The sequence below is a fragment of the Trachurus japonicus genome, chromosome 20, assembly GCF_045865225.1.
Source record: "Trachurus japonicus isolate A0001 chromosome 20, Traja_1.0".
Lineage (NCBI taxonomy): Eukaryota > Metazoa > Chordata > Actinopteri > Carangiformes > Carangidae > Trachurus > Trachurus japonicus.
This window is the reverse complement of record NC_140926.1, coordinates 21,430,458-21,450,778: the sequence shown is the minus strand read 5'-3', so window position 1 is coordinate 21,450,778 and position 20,321 is coordinate 21,430,458. Positions and strand designations below refer to the sequence as shown.

At 42.8% G+C, this 20,321-nt stretch overlaps 1 protein-coding gene across 7 annotated transcripts in view; it reads left to right on the top strand.

Moving 5' to 3' along the window:
- dnajc13 (dnaJ homolog subfamily C member 13) overlaps nt 1–20,321 on the top strand; it is a 33,722-nt gene that overhangs the window by 6,564 nt on the left and 6,837 nt on the right. For 2 of the 7 annotated variants that reach the window (XM_085763929.1, XM_085763933.1), the window contains exons 3-43: nt 2,790–2,865; nt 4,718–4,867; nt 5,294–5,335; nt 5,429–5,629; nt 5,768–5,974; nt 6,362–6,457; nt 6,662–6,753; nt 6,988–7,154; nt 7,860–7,939; nt 8,048–8,217; nt 8,321–8,353; nt 9,141–9,240; nt 9,345–9,452; nt 10,080–10,235; nt 10,353–10,409; nt 10,507–10,628; nt 10,832–10,907; nt 11,116–11,211; nt 11,666–11,806; nt 12,883–12,900; nt 13,851–13,933; nt 14,021–14,174; nt 14,339–14,442; nt 14,530–14,689; nt 14,801–14,863; nt 14,956–15,057; nt 15,249–15,353; nt 15,807–16,009; nt 16,127–16,211; nt 16,326–16,480; nt 16,841–16,886; nt 16,986–17,140; nt 17,257–17,458; nt 17,574–17,689; nt 17,803–17,881; nt 17,976–18,111; nt 18,284–18,468; nt 18,623–18,697; nt 18,790–18,909; nt 19,420–19,815; nt 19,904–20,017. In XM_085763929.1, the coding sequence (XP_085620055.1) occupies nt 2,790–2,865; nt 4,718–4,867; nt 5,294–5,335; nt 5,429–5,629; nt 5,768–5,974; nt 6,362–6,457; nt 6,662–6,753; nt 6,988–7,154; nt 7,860–7,939; nt 8,048–8,217; nt 8,321–8,353; nt 9,141–9,240; nt 9,345–9,452; nt 10,080–10,235; nt 10,353–10,409; nt 10,507–10,628; nt 10,832–10,907; nt 11,116–11,211; nt 11,666–11,806; nt 12,883–12,900; nt 13,851–13,933; nt 14,021–14,174; nt 14,339–14,442; nt 14,530–14,689; nt 14,801–14,863; nt 14,956–15,057; nt 15,249–15,353; nt 15,807–16,009; nt 16,127–16,211; nt 16,326–16,480; nt 16,841–16,886; nt 16,986–17,140; nt 17,257–17,458; nt 17,574–17,689; nt 17,803–17,881; nt 17,976–18,111; nt 18,284–18,468; nt 18,623–18,697; nt 18,790–18,909; nt 19,420–19,815; nt 19,904–20,017 (5,026 nt within the window). The remainder of the gene's footprint in view (nt 1–2,789; nt 2,866–4,717; nt 4,868–5,293; nt 5,336–5,428; nt 5,630–5,767; nt 5,975–6,361; nt 6,458–6,661; nt 6,754–6,987; nt 7,155–7,859; nt 7,940–8,047; nt 8,218–8,320; nt 8,354–9,140; nt 9,241–9,344; nt 9,453–10,079; nt 10,236–10,352; nt 10,410–10,506; nt 10,629–10,831; nt 10,908–11,115; nt 11,212–11,665; nt 11,807–12,882; nt 12,901–13,850; nt 13,934–14,020; nt 14,175–14,338; nt 14,443–14,529; nt 14,690–14,800; nt 14,864–14,955; nt 15,058–15,248; nt 15,354–15,806; nt 16,010–16,126; nt 16,212–16,325; nt 16,481–16,840; nt 16,887–16,985; nt 17,141–17,256; nt 17,459–17,573; nt 17,690–17,802; nt 17,882–17,975; nt 18,112–18,283; nt 18,469–18,622; nt 18,698–18,789; nt 18,910–19,419; nt 19,816–19,903; nt 20,018–20,321) is intronic. The other 5 variants (XM_085763932.1, XM_085763935.1, XM_085763934.1 and 2 more) reach the window with 3 other exon arrangements.

The following is a 20,321-nucleotide window of genomic DNA, read 5'->3' as shown; positions in this document are numbered from 1 at the left end:
TCCTCTCTACCTATCGTGATAAATAATCTAATTTACTGTCTCACTCAAACCACAACTCATTCATTTATGCAGTATCTCAGCCTTCTAGACAAAGATCCTGCTGCTCTGCTCCTCTGTGCTTATAACTGCATTACTATCTATCACAATGAACTTGTCTAGACAGGCATGTAATATTAGTATATATCATATATTAAAATTAGCATGATTCAGTTAGGAAATCAATTTCTTAATCCTCTCTCTCTCTGTACTGCTTGTCTTTCAAAGGAATACAGTATGTGTGCAAAAGCAACAGTGAAGTTGTTGGCCCAGTGTCCTTCATATACACTCTGCACACTTGTTCATAATGATAACAAACTACAGTGACTGGCTCTGCCCCCAAGTATTTGACGCTGCCGCAAAGGAAGAGACGTACAGTGAAGATGACACATCATGCATTGTTAGCCAAACACAACAGGGAGGGTTGTGGCTATCGCCTGTGTGCCACTGTAGAATTAAAGGGAGGGGGGGGGGGTGGTAGGAGGGGAGCTGGGCCGGCCCACAGAGAATGAATAATTAACCAGGTTTGTGCTGACACCCAAGTCAAGCTAGCCACTTAGCACCAAGGTCAGAATGTGTACAGAGATCGGGACAGAGTTTTGGTCTCACACCTCGTGTCCCAAGACGACACAGCGAGCGGCGGAGAGGAAAAAGAACGAGGGTTTCTAACAGGGAAGGTGTCTGAAAAAGACATGACATTGTGTGGCAAAGGGAAGGAGACCGACTGTGGGATGTGTCTGGACGTAATATTCCACTCCGGCCTCGCCTCAGGCGTCTGTCTGTCCTGTCTGGTCGTGTTAATCACGCACGCTATACACAAGTTGAAATGCATTATGTGGAAGTAAGATCTCAGTTCGGCCCTTCTTTCACTTGGCTTTTTTGATAGGACTGGCTTACATGTTAACATCACCAGACCTCTTAATGTTGTCCAGGCCCTAATGAGGATGTGCAAGACACAAAGCAGCCGAGTCAGCATGTTAAGTGTGTGCAGTGGAGGTGCTAAGAGAACATGGTGTACGAGGGTGAACAGGCATGTAAATAAACCTTTAGCATGTGCCCTAAACACTTTAAACACTCCACGCTCAACATTTAACTTTTCCTAAATCTACAAACCTCCCTAAGCTTTATTTATAACATAAACAAAACCTTCCGATGACCCGTTTTCAAATCAAACAACGGGCGGATTAGTATGAATTGTGTAAAAACAAAAGTCAACTAAAGCCGTTGCCATATTGCAGAGCGATATAAACATACCACGGCCCATGTGCTCACACACACATGCACACTTTGCAAGTGCAACATGGCAGAAAGATTGGCAAAGTAGAATTTCACACTTCCTTCCTAATATGTGAGAAAGCACGACAGTTCAAATGAGTGTTGGCCGTTTCAGTGTCAGAGAGTGACTCATTATGTAACTGCTAACCCAACCAAGAGAACTAATGTGTTAAGTACACAATAGAACAGGCAAGTTCCCTGGTAGTAATGACTGTATTTAATGAGGAAGTACTCAGTGTCTGTGTCACTTCACTCTTGAAGTACATTGCATTGAGTAGTTAGGGCAAGATTTGAAGCTACATGTTCACCAGACACCTGCTGCAGCTGGTAAACCTTTCTTCAGTCATCTGTTCACATTGTGCATCATCTCAACCATTGACTCATTAAAGGGATAGTTCAACATTTTAGCAAATTGGCCAATTGCCATAATCCCTATAGTCATAGCAGTAGGTTTGTTACCTTTAAAGGGATAGTTCACTCAAAATTCAAATTTCACTCATTATCTACTCACCCTCATGTCGACTAAGGGCTGGGAGAATTTTCAGAGTCCTCCGTGCCTTCTCGGAGTTACGGGGGGGGGTTCCGCGCAGCAGTATTTGTCCATATAATGGTTGTGAATGGTGCTCACTTTTCTTCATCCAAAATGACACACCAAAAAACATCCAAATACCTCCATACTGCTCGTCTGTACTGTCCCTCTTGTATTGAAGCCCCGACATGAGAAATTGTTCCGAAAAAAATTATCCCAGCCCTTAGTCGACATGAGGGTGAGTAGATAATGAGTGAAATTTGAATTTTGGGTGAACTATGCCTTTAATTGTCGGTGCAAGCTATTTTTCGAACAGCGGAGCAGAGCTGCGAGCTGCTCAGAGCTACGCTACGGAGGCTAATGGGATTTCTTGGTTTCTGTAAGGCCATTAGCCTCTGTCGCATAGCTCTGAGCAGCTTGCGGCTCTGCTCCGCTGCTCTAAAAATAGCTTGCACCGACAAATAAAGGTAACAAACCTTATCCTAAAGATATAGGGATTATGACAATGAACCAATTTGCCAAAATGTTGAACTATCCCTTTAAATATCTAGAAACAAGCATGATAAACATTGTGGGATGACATCATGAGATAAGCGGGCTCCAGTGATGTCACCTATCCTTGACTCATCATCACCCTTCAGGGAGGGCTACAAGTGCGGTTGCAAATCAGTGCGCTGCTCTTACACCATCCTGCCCACTGCAGCCAGATCACAACAAAGCTTTATATTCATGACACACAGTGGAAATCTTGATCACAAGCCTATCAATGTTAAGAGCTATCAGAGCGAACCGGATCTGTATCATACATGCCACACATTCACCTTGTATTGTTTCACACGTTAGCTGCTGATGCGGTGCGACCTGCTGTGCCGTTGTAGGCGTCGCTCTGTGGCGATCGGTCGTCTTTTGTGTCTGACTCATCCCTGAATCATCCTCTTGTGTCTTCCAGGTACAAGCGAGTCTTCTCAGTGGGGACACATGGCATCACCACGTACAACCCTACCACGCTTGAAGTAACAAATCAGGTCAGTATGCGCGCAGCCAGTCGAAGAAGAACTTTGCGGTAGCTGCCGTGCCCGGCAGGTTCACAATGAGATGTGCCGTTCTTGGCTCCGTGTGACTATTGAAAATCCATTTGAGGTGAATAGCCCTTTTGCTAAAAGCTCCTTTTTTTGCTTGGCCTTTAAATGTGCTGAGCTGCAGTGAATGTGCATCAGCATGTCTCTACACTGATTCAGGACATGGAATATGTTAGAATTAAAAAAATACCCATGAATCATGAAACCTCATTCATCAACCTTATTGTTCATGAATGTGGCTAAACACACAGTAGCATGATGAGAAAGAAGACGACACAAAATACTATAGAAAAATAGCATTGTTGACATTTTACTGTAAGCCCCCCTCATGGTTTACAACTCTTTATAATGTAGTTGTACATATTCATTACAGCATTGTAAGTGATTATATAATAATATGGGGTTTTTCATTGTCTGTTTATACACCAGCCTCTAATTATGGGTGTCCACAGGAGGAGTTACAGTGGATTAGTAAACACTTCCATCTGTGTACAACTCTCAAACTGCTTGATATGTACTTCGAAAACATGTATTAAAACTAAACTGGTAACACTTTATAATAAGTACACACTATTACGCATTTATTAAATACTGAATTCATCATTTATAACACATGAATACTCATTAGTATGTAGTTTATAAACACAGTTAAAAATGTTTTACTCATCATTGATGAGCACTAACTGTATAAACTACTTATTAATGAGTATTCATGCGTTATAAATGAAGAATTCAGTATTGCATAACTAATTCTTAAAGGACAATTCCAGGCGAATTCAACTCAGGGGTGTATTTTCATATCATTTTAGGTCTAAAAGAATGAATCTGAAGATTTTCAGTTTAATCGCTCCTGTTTTGCGGTAGTTGCGTCTGTCCCCGCATCGTCACGGCAGCAATGAATGGGAGTGGATGTAAGTTCCGCTGTTTAGGCTGTTTCCAGCCCTCAAAGCCGCAATTTTTTTCCACAGACAGCATCAGATGGCTACTCAAACATGCACCGACAAGTTTATTTACTTCAAGCAAGCCGACATGTTTGTAAAACTAGATCTAATTCAAAGTCTCCCGGAGTCTCGCGCGAGCCCGAAGTTGCAGTGCTGGTGTATTCAGGCGCAGTCGGAGCTACCGCTTGTGTCATAAACACAGGAATATCAACTCTTTACTTGCTTGAAGTGTACATTTTTTTCCACAGACAGCGTCAGATGGCTACTCAAAGATGCGCCGAGAAGTTTTTTTTACTTGAAGCAAGTCAAGAGTTGATATTCCTGTGTTTATGACACAAACGGTAGCTTTTCCCACTGCTCCTGAACACACCGAGCACAGCAACTGGGTCTCGCGCGAGACTCCGGGAGACTTTGAATTAGATCTAGTTTTACAAACATGTCGGCTTGCTTGAAGTAAATAAACTTCTCGGTGCATGTTTGAGTCGCCATCTGATGCTGTCTGTGGAAAAAAATTGCGGTTTTGAGGGCTGGAAACAGCCTAAACAGCGGAACTTACATCCACTCCCATTCATTGCTGCCGTGACGATGCGGGGACAGACGCAACTACCGCAAAACAGGAGCGATTAAACTGAAAATCTTCAGATTCATTCTTTTAGACCTAAAATGATATGAAAATACACCCCAGAGTTGAATTCGCCTGGAATTGTCCTTTAATAGTGTGTATTTATAAAGTGTTACCTTAAAACGGTATATACTGTAAAAGTAATGCTAAGTAGGAGAACCATAAGTTTTTTATGTCTGAACTTTGTGTGACTTTAACAATGTTTATCCATTGTGTTGCTGTCTGTGTTTGACAGTGGCCTTATGGGGACATCTGTGGTATCGGCCCAGTGGGAAAAGGTCAGGGAACAGAGTTCAACCTCACATTCCGCAAAGGCAGTGGCAAGAAGTCGGAGACACTCAAGTTCTCCACAGAGCACCGGACAGAGCTGCTCACAGAGGCGCTGGTGAGGAACGGCACTCGGCTGCATCAGTGACCGAAAAGGCTTAGTGCACGTATTTCACAAGAAGAAGTGGTGTTTGACGTGGCATATTCACATACTTTCACGCCACGTCACGGCTGCACAGTTTTTTGCTGTGTTGTTTAAAAAGAAATGCAAAAAAAAAATTACTTAACGTCCACCAGATTGTTTAAGGAAGGCAGTGCTTGCAAATCACAGACCCTTTGACTCACTGTCTGTGTTCATCACAGATGTGAATCAGCAGAGTTGCTGATGTAAAGAAATAAGCTGATGATACCCAGGTTTTTTCAAACTGTCAACGAGGATAGGTATTTCCCCACAGAACCAATTAAATGGAGTTGTACATTCTGCAGTAAAGCTGCGTAAATTGGCAGTATCATATAATATTGTTTCTTTTTTCCTTATTCACAGAGGTTCAGAACAGAGTTTTCAGAGGGAAAGATAACTGGCAGGGTAAGTACTGAAATCTATTTAACAAAAAAAAAAGAAAAAGAAAATGCATCCTATCAACTGGAGTATATACATATAACTGTTGTCTCTCAACAGCGTTACAATTGCTACAAGCATCACTGGAGTGACACGCGAAAGCCCGTGTGTTTAGAGGTGACGCCGGGCGGCATCGACCAGATCGACCCTCACACCAACCGGGTGGTGTGTTCGTACGACTATCGGAATGTAGAGGGCTTCGTCGAGGTCTCTGATTACCAGGGAGGGTTCTGCATCCTCTACGGCGGCTTCAGCAGGCTGGTATGCTTTTATAGACACCGAGTGTATGTGTCTTTGTGCTGATGCTTTTGTCTGTGTCGGGTATGAGCTTTCTTAAGAAAATAAAAAATTTCCTTTTCCTCCCTATTCCCCCGTCCCTCTCTTGCCTGTTTCCCTCAGCATCTGTTTGCCTCGGAGCACCGGGATGATATCATCCGCAGCGCCATAGAGCATGCTGGGAACTTCATTGGCATCACGCTACGGCTGAGGAAGGAGGCTCTGACCTTCGAGGATTTCATGACAGATAGGTTGGGGAAGTACAGCTCAGATGAGAGCATCACTTCACTGGCCGAGTTCGTGGTGCAGAAGATCACATCCCGACACCCGGTCAGAACACTCTTCATCTTCTTTATACTCTACCCTTACAAGTTGCTCCTTCCACAGATTTATTAATCTTCCTGTCATTTTATTACATTATATTAAATTAATTTACAATGTCTGAAAGTCATTTCTTGAAATTTGTCTTTTAAAAGATTTAAGATATTTTTCCTGGTTAGTCTGACTTTGAGGGTAGGACGTTATCTACTGTTATATTTAAAGTTATTGAGCCACGACAGGTTTTTGATGTCCCATATTTTGATGAGTTGGATGTTGATATCTTTTCACAGTTTCAATACTCAAAAAAACATACAGTTGTATACAACTTTGAGGCACTCTATACTGTATTATATATTTTTATCACAGGTCTTTGTGCTTTCTGCTCATCTATTCCAGGAACCTGTTAAGCGCATCCTGGCCCTGACAGAGACGTGTCTAGTTGAGAGAGACCCGGCTTCATATAACATAGTCACCATCAAACCCTTTGGAGAGGTGAGCACTCAGACGTCAGGTCATAAAAACTTGAGCTTGAAACATTTATTCAGAACCTCTCTCCTGTCTCGTTGTCGTCCTGTGAAGACATTAACTGAACTGCCAGTCTTTGTTTCATAATACATGAACTGTATCATGACCTCATTCTCTCTCGCTCTCCCTCTCTCTTTGTATTGCTTGTCTTCTGTCTCTCTCCCTCCTCAGGTATTTGCTCTCATCTGTGATGTAGATAACCCTCAGGTCTTTACAGTTGAATTCATCAGAGGCCAGATCAGGAAGTACTCCTCCACAGAAAGGTAAACAAACACAGCACACACACACCTTCGTAGTCACACTGCAGGCCCTCTGGGTTCCTTTGATGCATTCTGACCTCGTCTGCCCTTTGTCTGCCTTGTTTACATGATGAGTGATTTGCTTTGTGCCTGTATCTGCTGCTTAGCCTCAACTCTATTGCTGTTATTGAGCACACATCATCACCACTGCACACCGCTGCAACGCATTTGCCTGAATCTGTTTGTGTGTGTCTGTAGGGACTCCCTGTTAGCCAGCCTACTGGATGGAGTCCGCGCGTCAGGCAACAGGGACGTGTGCGTCAAGATGGCCCCCACGCAGCGAGGGCAAAGGTGGGGCCTACTGAGCATGCCCGTGGACGAGGAGGTGGAGAGTTTGCATCTCAAATTCCTGGCGGCACCTCCCAGTGAGTCAAAGGCCTGAATCTGCATGAAGTTAGATTGATATGATGTCATCACATTGGTTTACATGTAGATTTTTACTTGAATTTGAAATGGTTTTGAAAACAGTGTCACAAAACATTTCAACAACTTTGTGAATAATTGATTGGATTCATCCGGTTTGAATCCCAGAGAATTAATATTCAGTTTCTTTTGTGATTAATACAATGTTTCACCCAGAACAATATCAGTTTGTCTAATAAATCGGTTTATGACCAAACACTACCAACTTCAGCTGCACTGTGTGAACTGCTAAGTAGCAACAACAGCATGTTAACACAAACACACTAAAATAATAGAGTCACTATAATCCCTGCCAAACATCAGCATGTTAGCATGCTCATTGTGACCATGTTAGTAGGCTAATATTAGGATTTACTACAAAGCTCCACTGTGTTTGTGCCTGTTACTCTGGTATCACACAGTTGTATAACAGCACCACCGGTCTGAATGTGTTTCATCCAGATGGTCAGAACAGTGAGGGGATTTGGGTGTTCCTTCCATATGGCAATACGTTATGTTATATGTCCGCCTGTTTTTGTGTCTGGAATAAAATGGTAACACATCAGCAGCTCAAAGTGTCGTTACGCCGTAGACTCTTTATGTTGTTAAAATTTAAGGTGAGGTATTCACTTGTGAAATTCTTCCCTGTCCCACCTTCCTTTCCTCAGATGGAAACTTTGCAGATGCAGTGTTCAGATTCAATGCCAACATATCCTACAGTGGAGTGCTTCACGCAGTAACCCAAGACGTGAGTGTGCTCACCTCCTGTGTGACTTATGACTGCCCATCTGCCCAGGGAGGACTCACACTGATTTCCCCCCATCGTCATCTCTCTCTTTCTATCTTTTCTCCTCAGGGTCTTTTCTCTGAGAACAAAGAGAAGCTCATCAACAACGCCATCCTGGCTCTGTTATCTCAGGAGGCCGAGCTGCCGGCTCTCAATACCGAGCTGGAGAGCCATTTCCAGGCCATCCGCCGCTTGGTGGCCTCCAAGGCCGGCTTCCAGGCTTTCACCCAGCTCCCTAAGTAAGAAAGCAGCAGAACTCCTGATTCTCCTTCTTGCTTTTTATTTCTTTCAAAATCCACCTATGTTGAGCTGCTGATAACAGGCATGCTCTGTCATTCCAAGGTCTGGTCAAGGGTCTGGACTCACAGATGCAACGTAAATATGAATCCATACATCTCAGTCTGCCCTTTTGTCTGTCTGTTACTTCTTATCCTTCTTGTTCTTTTCCAGAGTCTGTCTGAGCTGTCTATTGGTCGGCCTTCTCCCCTTTTATCTTTGCTCTGCTTTCATCTCAGGCCTTTTAGAGATGCACTTCAGAGGGGAGGTTATGTCACTTCACTCTGTTCAGTTGAGCTGTCCGCCTCGATTTGTCTTGACCTCCCACTCTCGCTATCTCTTCCTCTTTTTTTTTTCCTGTGCTTCCATCTCTCTCCCAGTATCTGCTCTGGTCATTCAATCCTTTACATTCCTTTATATTGCACATATACATCCTCTAATCTTTATGGGTCACTGAGATGTATGAGAGGAACTGTATTTACTGTTTATTCCTCATTCCTGTGAAGCAAATGAGCCAGAATTGGTTTTCCTGAAAAATTCATTGCTGCAGTAGTTTGGTGTCTCCCTCACACCGCCACAGGACTCTGATCACTATAAATACATCAATGGTTTGTTTTTGCTTTAAGGAAAATCTCTTTAATGATGCTACCCTGAGTAGTCCAGAAAAAAAAAGTGAAGGCAAGTGTGAAAAAGAAAAAAACAAAACAAGCCGCCACTTCTTAAGCAATGAATTCTTTGTGTATCCAACCCCAGACCTCTTTCAATAATGCAGTATTTGTATGGTTTATATTTTTATTTTTATATGGTTTAGTTTTTTTTTCTTCACCTTTTTCAATGTCGGTAATGTGCTTGTGTTACTAAGTCTGTAAATGTTTGTGTGTTGTAGGTTTAGGGAAAAGTTGGGAGTAAAGACGGTAAAAGCTTTAAAAAGGAACAACAACAGTGTGACACATGCTGCTATAGACATGCTCTGTGCCCTTATGTGTGTAAGTATCTCTATCTAGACATCAGTCACATTCACACATGTGTAGAGATATAGATCTACTGATCGGTGTCTCTGTTGCTGTTCTTCTTTTATCTCCGCCTGCAGCCGATGCACGATGACTACGACCTGCGGCAGGAGCAGCTGAACAAGGCGTCGCTGCTGTCATCCAAGAAGTTCCTGGAAAACCTCCTTGAAAAATTCATCACGAATGTGGTACATTTTCTATTCATTGTCACAGCAAGTTGGTTTGAGCTCTGGCTAATTTAGAAAATGTGTTTTAAAGGGATAGTTCAACATTTTGGCAAATTGGCCAATGGCCATAATCCCTATAGTTTTAGGAATAGGTTTGTTACCTTTAATTGTCGGTGCAAGCTGTTTTTAGAATGGCTGACCAGAGTCGCGAACTGCTCAGAGCTACGCTACGGAGGCTCATGGGATTTCTTGGTTTCCCTCATCAAACTCATCAAATACACAATCCAACAACTCCAAAACGCTCTGGTGGACAAGTTGTGACCTGCACATTCACCACACTATGAGATAATAACGGAACCTTACACATCCACAAGAGCGTTTTGGAGTTGTTGGATTGTCTATTTGATGGGTTTGATGAGGGAAACCAAGAAATCCCATGAACATCCGTAGCGTAGCTCTGAGCAGCTCACGGCTCTGCTCCACCGTACTAAAAATAGCTTGCACCGACAATTAAAGGTAACGAACCTACTGCTATGACTATAGGGATTATGGCAATAGGCCAATTTGTCAAAATGTTGAACTATCCCTTTAAAGATTTTTTTTCTCCATCTCCACAATCTAATTTCTCACTTTGTGTTTTTTTTCCAGGACCATGGAACAGGAGCTTTGGTCATCAGCTCCTTACTGGACTTCTTAACATTTGCCCTCTGCGCCCCCTACAGTGAAACCACTGAGGGGCAGCAGTTTGACATGCTGCTGGAGATGGCTGCATCCAATGGACGCACCTTATTCAAACTCTTCCAGGTAGCTGACTGGACATACTGTTGAATAAACCTACTGTACCTGCTCTAATTCTGATAGTAAAATCACTGATGTACTGTAAATTAATTGTATACTGAAATGTGATGTTCTTGTCTCAAGCATCCCTCTATGGCCATAGTGAAGGGAGCTGGGCTGGTGATGAAGGCCATTATTGAGGTGAGTCTTTCTGTGGGTGAGGTGCTCATCACTGTGAGTCACACTCTCTCTCTCTGGTCTTCATGTGTCATGATTATGATAAACCTGTTTGTTATAGGAGGGAGACAAGGAAATAGCCACTAAGATGCAGGATCTGGCCTTGAGTGAAGGAGCTCTGCCGAGACATCTGCACACGTCGTTGTTCACCATCAGCAGTGATCAGAGGATGCTCACCAACAGGTCCGAGCTCAATACATGCACACACACCCACACTGCCTTTTCCAGCCGCTTAAACAATAATGCTATTCTTCCTGTCCTTAGAAAGACTCATTGCATTTAACAATAGGAAGCGCTTCAGTTGTGACAGTAGATAAACAGAAAGAAGTGTTTTCTGATAAATAACATGATGAATCAGCTGCTTACATCAGATGTCTCTTTACCAGGCAACTGAGTCGTCACCTGGTGGGACTTTGGACGGCAGAGAACCCTGTCGCCATGAACCTCCTGAAGAGGATACTGGTACGGCTCCAAATCAGCCCAGTTGACACTTTGAAACAAATGTTTGTTGCCTCTTCAGTACTCACGGCAGGGCTATTAGTGGAATGATAGTGATGCAGGCAAAGTACTCCAGGATGTAGCCAAAGGTTGTTGTTTTTTTTGGCAGCCTAAACACCCTGTTTAAGTCCTTACACATTCACTTTCTCTTCCTCTCCTCCTGTGTTTTCAGCCAACAGGCCTGCTGGCTTACCTGGACAGCCCCGACCCAGTCCCAGAGAAAGATGTGGACAGGATGCACATCCGTGACAACTTGAAAATTGCCTCGGTGAGCAGAGAAATGCATCATAATTGGATATTATTGCAGATGGGAGCAAAAGCACAATTCATAAAGATTTAATATTTGATCGTTGTTGTTGTTAGTTTGTTTTTCTTTTCTTTCTTTTTCTCCCATTTCACATATATTTTTCTTTGCTTATACTCTTTCTCATTCCAGTTTAGTTCAGTTCACACATACACATGCTCACAGACACGCACATGCTTACATACACACAGACCACCTTCCACCACAACATCAATTCATATCTATGGTATACATCTACAGCACTGCCTACACCAGTATAACATTTGTCTTTGTTTTTTTGTCTTGTCTTGTTTTTTGTTTTTCTTGTTTTAGTATGTTTCTGTTGTTTTACACTTGTCTTGTATTGGCATCCCTTAATAAAAAAAAGAAAGGAACATTTGAAAAAAAATAATCGTTGTTTTACATCTGTTTCCGACAGGACCAGCTAAACCGAAACAAAGTGCCTGAGTGGCAGAGGATAGCGGGCAAAGCAGCCAAAGAGGTGGAAAAGTTTGCCAAGGAGAAGGCAGATGTAGTGCTGATGCATTGGAGGGATAAGATGGGCATCGCACAGAAGGAGGTGAGGATTCATTTTCGTTTACAAAGAGCTGACAAGCCTCTGATACCGCTGCTGCTGCTGCTGTTGCTGCTTCTGCTCTGGTGTCTCTAACAGCTGCTCCTCCTGCTGGCGCTGAGCAGTACTGCAGAGTCCAGAGAGACCAACTCAATAACACACTTTTGGGTCGCTGCTGTTATTTTTGCATGCAAAGCGTTCCCAGCTCGGTTGCTGCCTGACCTTGTGGAGCCAGTCAAGATACAATCACATCAGTTTTTTTTCTATGTCTTGCGTTACTGTTGAAACTGCATGTGCAGCGTTTCACATCCAGTAGATTTAACAGGCTTGTTCTTTTCAGCTATGAAAACACTTTCCCATTGCAGGTTATTTCATTCATGCACCAGTCTGTTGTGGTGAATGTGACCAAATGTTATTTAAATTCAAAGGTCACCTCTTCCCTTTTCAAGAATTCCTCCTTTAGGATGCTAATGTGATGACATGCACTTCAGAGACGTGAGGCAGTGACAGAAACTTCAGACTGAACCCCTGTGCGTCATTTATATAGAAAGTGTGTGGGCGGCTGGAGGTTGATGGTGTCAGCTAACCCATTGAATTAAATGAGGGGCCTCTGCTGGCTGGCTTTTCAACAAAAACTGCATCGACTTTCAAACTGAGCTGTAACTCAAATCATTTTTCATCTGAATGCCACCAGGCTCCCTTTTTCCTTTTCTACCCCTTTGTGTTGAATTTCTCCAAATGTCTGAAGCCGATCATCTGTGCCTTTTGATTGGCTTGCTTCCACCGAATCACATTCATCGATCTGTGTTTGCACCACACGCTCCCTGTTTATTTGATGTTGTCAGCAATCCATTAGATAGTCTGGATGGAACAATGTTTAAAATTTAGCGGCCTGTTAGCTAATAAGGCAGCAGGATTTTGTAACAGGTTTGTATCAGTCTCTTTGTATCAATAGTCTAGTGACCTGTGACCCCTTTTGTTGCGATTCATCTCTGTTTGATCCGAGGAACAATAATCTCTGTGTTGTCTCTGCCCTACCCTCCCCTTGTCTTGTGTGGTTTCTCTGCTGTCAAACAATGCAGCAGGACAGAAATAACCTGGTAAGTAGGACTGACCAATGGGATCCATGCTGTTCTCTTTCCATACTCTTTGTCTTGACCAAACTTTTTTTTTTTTTTCATCTTCATGTGGCATATTGAGAGTGTTTTTTTTAATTCAGCCAGGCGACGACTAGCTATCATCGGCAAGGAATTTCCATGCATGTCTTGAAATAGATGCAGGGAAACAAAACAAGGCAATATATTATCAATAGATAATGAGAGCAAAGATAAGAAGACACATCCTCTTGTCCTGTTGTCAGTGGAGGACATGTTCAGTGCCTGTTGTGTTTTGTATCAATAAATAATGATCACACTTAGTTTGAGACGTGTATAATTACCATAAACAGTAGGATCGTTGCCAAGCAGCCTGTACTGGTGTCTGGTGCAGTATTATAAATTGGGCGCATCATTTTTGATGAGGCAGGACATTTAAACCTGCACGTAATAAGAAGTCATATGCAACTTTGGGCATAATTACTAACTAATGGGCTCTTTACATAAAAAAGCAACAACTTATGAGGGTTTGAATTGGAAATCAATCAAATCAATTTTAAATGCACAACTAAAGACCTGTCTCGTCCTGGAAGAATTACAGAATGCACCCAATTGTGGGATCCCATCTTGGTTCTTGCGTTTCATGAGCTTATTTATTTATTTATGTCGGTATGATGTTAACATTGTTTTTTAAAGGTTGTTTTGGTTTGTTGTCTCATTGTTCTAATATCTGACTTTCTCCATTCTCAAATGTTTTCTGTTCAGTTTTTCGTCTCCATTTTTCTTCACTCTGGTGACATTTATCTCTGGTGTTTTTGTCCGTGTGAAATGTCGCTCACGTTGTTGCCATTTTAACTCCTCCACTCTCTTCATGCCATAAGCTGAAAAAGGACAAATATTGAACAGTTTTAAACCGACCTGGATCCTCACTGTTTTGTCTTTTTGTTTGTTTTCAGAACCCAAACCAAAAGCCTGTCATCCTGAGGAAAAGACGGCAGAGAATAAAGATCGAATCCAACTGGGAGCTTTTCTACTACAGGTACAAGATTCACCAGTAGAGGGAGAACTATACTTGCCCCACATGATGCTAGATAATGTTTGTTAATACTTTTTCTCTCTTCTAAAGATTCCAGCTCGACCACGCACGGTCCAACCTCATCTGGAACCTGAGGACAAGGGAAGAGCTGCGGGACGCTCTGGAGGGGGAAATGCGCGCCTTCAGCGTGGACCGCGAGCTTGGAAGTGCCACCGTCATCTCCTGGAACCACCAGGAGTTTGAGGTTTGTGCTCAGATAGAGTATGTTACACTCACTGATGAAGTCCTGTCAGACTGGAGTGTCATACTTAACCACTGTATCACGATACTTCCGTGAATTCCACAAAGAGGAACTGGGTTATTTCTAAAACTAACTAAAAACTTGTTCGCCTGTGTTGCTATCTGCAGGTGAAATACGAGTGCCTTTCAGATGAGATAAAGATCGGGGATTATTATCTGCGTCTGCTTCTTGAAGAGGATGAAAACGAAGAATCCAGTGCCATCAAGAGATCGTAAGAATACCAAAAAGCAAATCAGCTGCACAGACAATGTCATTATGATCTGATAATGAAATTCTGTCTCCCTCTCATTTTTCATAGATATGAGTTCTTCAACGAGCTCTACCATCGCTTTCTGCTAACACCCAAAGTTACGATGAAGTGCCTGTGCCTGCAGGCGCTCGCTATAGTCTACGGCAAATGCTACGAGGAGATTGGCCCCTTCACTGACACAAAATACATAGTGGGAATGCTGGACCGAGTGAGTACAGGAAAACTGTCACTGCAGGCGTTTTCATAGTTACAGCAGTGGGATTTATTTTTTATTTTTTTAATTAATCCTGTAATCTAAAAAATGTCTCTATGGTTACAGTGTACAGACAAACTGGAAAGAGATCGACTCATCCTCTTCCTCAACAAACTCATTCTCAACAAGGTGAGCTAGGGAATGTTCCTTCTGGCTTTTCATGTCCATATGACCAACGTCTTAGTTTGTGTTGTGTAATAAATTTTTGTTTTGTGTGACAGAAAAATGTAAAGGAGGTGATGGACTCGAACGGAGTGCGTATCTTAGTGGACCTGCTGACCTTGGCTCATCTGCACACCAGCAGAGCTACTGTGCCTCTACAGGTAAAACATGGCTGCTGTAGTCTCTGAGTTATATTCTATGAAAACATTGTCTCTATTAGATTAGATTAATCATATAAGACACTAGGTATTGTAATTCTCAGTGAAGCATAGATGAGATTTAATTCAACCTCGACTGAAGTGTGAGAGTCTTTAATTTCAGTGTCAAACAGAGGTGTTCTTCATTTCCACAGAGCAACGTGCTGGAGGCATCACCTGACATGAAGAGGGAGAGTGAGAAAGAGTGGTACTTTGGGAACGCAGACAAGGAAAGAAGAGGACCTTTCAGTTACGAGGAGGTATGTGACCATCTGAAAAACTCAAACACAGCCCTGCTAACAGTTCATCAAAATCTAAATGTGTCAGAATCAAAAAAAATATTAAATTCATGATAAATGCAACATCTTGCTTGTACTTGGTTTCATATTTTTTTGGCGTCAATATTACATGTGTATAATGGAGTACAAATGTCCAGCTAATGTAATGTGATCCTGGGGTTAGAGCAGCAGTGAAGTGATGGCTAAAGGGGCTGTATACGTTTCAACATTTTGCCGTAATGGAAGAAATTAAGTACTTCTTAGCAATCAATACCCAGAGGCTAACATTTGTATGACTATAAACAAAATAAAAAGGCAGTGTTGAATATGACATGAAATGTTCTGCTTCCGGTTACAGGACAGTTGTCAAGAGTGGACATTTAGAAAATAATTATCTCTTCTAATCATTGTATTATTTGTCTGTGACGTGTCCAGATGCAGGAGTTTTGGAGCACAGGCGTCCTCACAGCAAAGACGCGCTGCTGGGCTCAGGGGATGGACGGCTGGCGCCCCCTGCAGGCCATACCCCAGCTGAAGTGGTGCCTCCTGGCCACAGGACAGGCGGTGATGAACGAGTCTGACCTGGCCACACTGATCCTTAACATGCTCATCACCATGTGCTCCTACTACCCCAGCAGGTACACAATGTGGCTGTGCTCTTATGTTTTATGGATTAATGTATTACATTTGTTATTCTACTAGAAACTTTTTTTACCATAACTATAATAAACCCTTTTTCTTTACTTTTTATTCAGGGACCAAGATAATGCAATTATCCGTCCTTTGCCTAAAATCAAGAGGATGATCACTGATAATGCCTGTCTGCCACATATTGTCCAGGTAATTGCACAATTTGAATCAGATATTTCTGTTCTTCTGTCCTTTTTATCACCATCTTATCTCCTCTTGTGAAACAAAATCTCGATCTGTTTTTTCTTTTCTTTTCTTATCCAGCTGCTGTTGACTTTTGACCCTATCCTGGTGGAAAAGGTCGCCAATGTTATGTACCTGGTGATGCAAGACAACCCCAATCTCCAGCGCCTCTATTTAACTGGGGTCTTCTTCTTCATCATGATGTACACCGGCTCCAACGTGCTTCCTGTAGCAAGGTGAAGAAACGGCACAAACAGCTGACACATAAAGATTTCTGTCCCAACATCCCAACATGTCCGATCAATCCCAGATGACACGGACATTGCAATATCTTATAATTGGTGTGAAACACATAAATACATTAATATCTCTGCATTACAGAGAAATAACGTTTCAAATTTGGCTTCTTTATGTGTCATAGAGTCTTAAACTTAAAAAAATATATTATGTTTTTTCATAAGGAGGAAATGGTTACACAACCAAACCAGTGAGGAATGTGTTTTCGTCTTTTAGAAGAAACCTGCATGTTTGTGTGTAAAGGTGTGCATGCCATGGTGCTGCTGATTATAACCACTGAGATGTTCTTGTGGTTTTAGGTTCCTGAAATACACTCACTTGAAGCAAGCCTTCAAATCAGAGGAGGTAAAGTTAGTTTATTGGAAACGGTACAAACTGAAATGAATTGTATTTTATTAACCCCCTTGTTCTGGAAATGACTTGTGCCTGTTCCCCTGTCCACAGTCTAAGGGTCAGGACATCGTGCAGCGTAGTGTTCTGGGACCGGTGCTGCCCGAAGCAATGGTGTGTTACCTGGAGAACTACGAGGCCGAGCGCTTCTCTGAGATATTCCTTGGAGAGTTCGACACACCTGAGGCCATTTGGAGCAGTGAGATGAGGTAGGAATCATTCTCTGTCATGTTAAATGAGTTTGCTCTCAAAGGGAATGTAGATATTTAGAATGGCAGCAATGAACGTTGCAGCTTTAACAGTTTGGGTTTGAACTCTGCTTCAGGCGCATGATGATTGAGAAGATAGCGGCCCATGTCGCTGACTTCAGCCCCAGGCTGCAGAGCAACACCCGGGCCCTCTACCAGTACTGCCCCATCCCCGTGATCAGCTTCCCTCAGCTGGACAACGAGCTCTTCTGCAACATCTACTACCTCAGACATCTGTGTGACACCACCCGCTTCCCTGACTGGCCTATTCGAGACGCTGTATGTGACTTTTCTTTCCGTATTTATCCAAGCTTTTAGGAATTTACAAATGTCCTCTTTGTATTTCTAAGAACGGCTCCTTTTGAAATTGTCCCCCGCCGTCATTTCCCTGCAGGTGAAGCTGCTAAAAGACACTCTCGAAGCCTGGAAGAGGGAAGTGGAGAAGAAGCCTCCCTCCATGTCTGTGGATGATGCCTACGAAGTCCTCAACCTTCCCAAAGGACAGGGCTCGTGAGTATAATTTGATTTGTTATAACTTATCCTAAGAGTAACATCAACATTTAGGTATAAGACAGATCTCTTGTAAATGTGAATGTATTTATGTTTGGCATTTTTCTCTTCAGACATGAGGAGAGTAAAATCAGGAAAGCTTACTTCAGACTGGCGCAGAAGTACCATCCTGACAAGAACCCGGAGGGCAGGGTGCGTATGACACTCAATACTGATACAATATGGACTGTGTGTCTGTAAAGATGTAGAGTATCCTCATATGTGTTTTCAACCTGTTGTTTTTCAGGACATGTTTGAGAAAGTGAACAAAGCCTATGAGTTCCTCTGCACAAAGTCTGCCCGCATTGTGGATGGCCCCGACCCAGAAAACATCATCCTCATCCTCAAAGCCCAGAGCATCCTGTTCAACCGACACAAACAAGGTCTGCAGACAGGTTTAGTTCCTGTGTCTGTTCTTTTTACATTTTGAACCAGAGACAAACAATTGAAGTATTATTTTGATGAAGAAGTAATTCTATGTAAAATGTGTTGGTTGTTGGTGATTTTAACTAATACTTTGTGTCCTCTGAACAACTCTTTGTCTGTTAACTGAAGAACTGGAACCCTACAAATACGCCGGTTACCCCATGCTCATCAAAACAATCACTATGGAGACAGAGGATGATCAGCTCTTCTCTAAAACCTCCCCTCTGCTCCCGGCTGCTGCTGAACTGGCCTTCCACACGGTCAACTGCTCTGCTCTCAATGCAGAGGAGCTGCGCCGCGAGAGCGGCATCGAGGTACAAACACATCAACAAACCCCTGAGTATCAACCAGTCACAATGTATCATCATAGCTGTCAGTGGCAGTCACATGAGTGTGCACCAGGGTAGTGTGTGGTGTATGGAGTAGAGATGGAAAAACATTATAAAATCGTCTCCTGTGTGTATTCAGGTGTTGTTGGAGGCCTTGTCTCGGTGCGTTGCTGTATTAACTGCATCCAGTAAACCTGACGACATGGCTGTGCAGGTAAGACGGTCACCTGATGTCACCACTTTAATGTGTTGGACTTGCTTGTTATGATTTCTTTAACGCTTCTCCATCATTCGAATGTGCCACAGGTGTGCGGGCACATCTGTAAGTGCTACAGTGTAGCCGCCCAGTTTGAAGAATGCAGGGAAAAGATCATTGAACTGCCCAACATCATCAGGGACCTGTGTCATATCCTGTTCTATGGAAAGGTGAGGAGCTTGCGTCCATGTTTACTTTTAGTTTTCCTTCTGATCTACTTTGTCTTTGATAGGAAAGCCCCTTTTCAGGGGAATTACCACACAACAATTCAAAGCAATTTATTATGTCATCTTCTCCTGGCAAATCATGATGTGCTGCCAAATATTTTTTTTATGATCAATATGTTATTGTCAGATTAAGTGTGATATTTTGATACTAGAACGATAAACAAATATGAAAATTATTAATTGGGGGCGTTGATTAGCTTGGTGGGTAGAGCAGACTATGCAGAGGCTATAGTCCTTAGTCGTTCTTTCTCTCCCTGTCTCCCAGTTTCCTGTCTCTCTGCAGCTGTCATGTTGATTAAAGGCCTAAAAGCCACAGAATATACTTAAAAAAAAACATCAAACATCCAGTAATTTGTTTCTTATTCTATTAAATCAAAGTAGGTGTCCTCCTTTGATTTACCAATTTACAACTAACATCATTTATTCATGTTCTCTTCTGTCGCCTTTTCTCAGGGTCTCCCAAAGACTGCAGCTCTGAGTGTGCAGTGCGTCAGCTCCTTCGCAGTGGACTTCTTCCTGCAGACCCATCTGTACCACGCCGGTGTGCTCTGGCACCTGCTGGTGCACCTCTTCAACTACGACTACACCCTGGAGGAGAGCGGCGTGCAGGCCAGCCAGGACACAAACCAACAGGAGGTCGCAAACAGCTTGGCCAAGCTCAGCTTGGTCGCCCTCAGCCGCCTTGGAGGCTTCACCCAAACGCCACACACCCCAGATGGAAACAATCCTGTCTCAGAGACCAACGGCATCGAGGGCACGCCCCCCGAGAACCCCACCATCCGCAAGAGTTTAGCGGCCATGCTGACGCCGTACATCTCAAGGAAGCTGGGGACAGGCTCTCCTGCTGAGGTCAGTCGAAGAGTCGAAAAGGAATAACACTAAGTATTCCCTCTTACAGCCACAACACTGAGTTGTTCATCCTTTCTCTTACATCCAGGTGCTGAAGCTGCTGAACAGTAACTCAGAGAACCCGTACCTGATCTGGAACAACGGGACACGAGCTGAGCTAATGGAGTTCCTGGAGGGTCAACAGGAGGGAAACATCAGGAGGGTAAGAAAGACTCATCTCCTTTTTTTTAAATTTAATTTTCAAACAAGTAGCATTCAGAGCTTCAAATTAGATTTTTTTTTTTTTAAAAGGACAGATAAAATAAAGAAAAGGAATTGACTATGACTCAGGCTCCGTCTGACAGTATATTCCTCCTAGACGGTTGCAATGATAAACCTGCTTTTATATCTGATGTGAAAGGACAACAAAACAAATAGTTTGGTAAAAAATTCAATTTGATAGAGATTGGAAATTCATATATAGATGATAATCTAAAACATTATTGATGAGCTGCATTGATCGATAG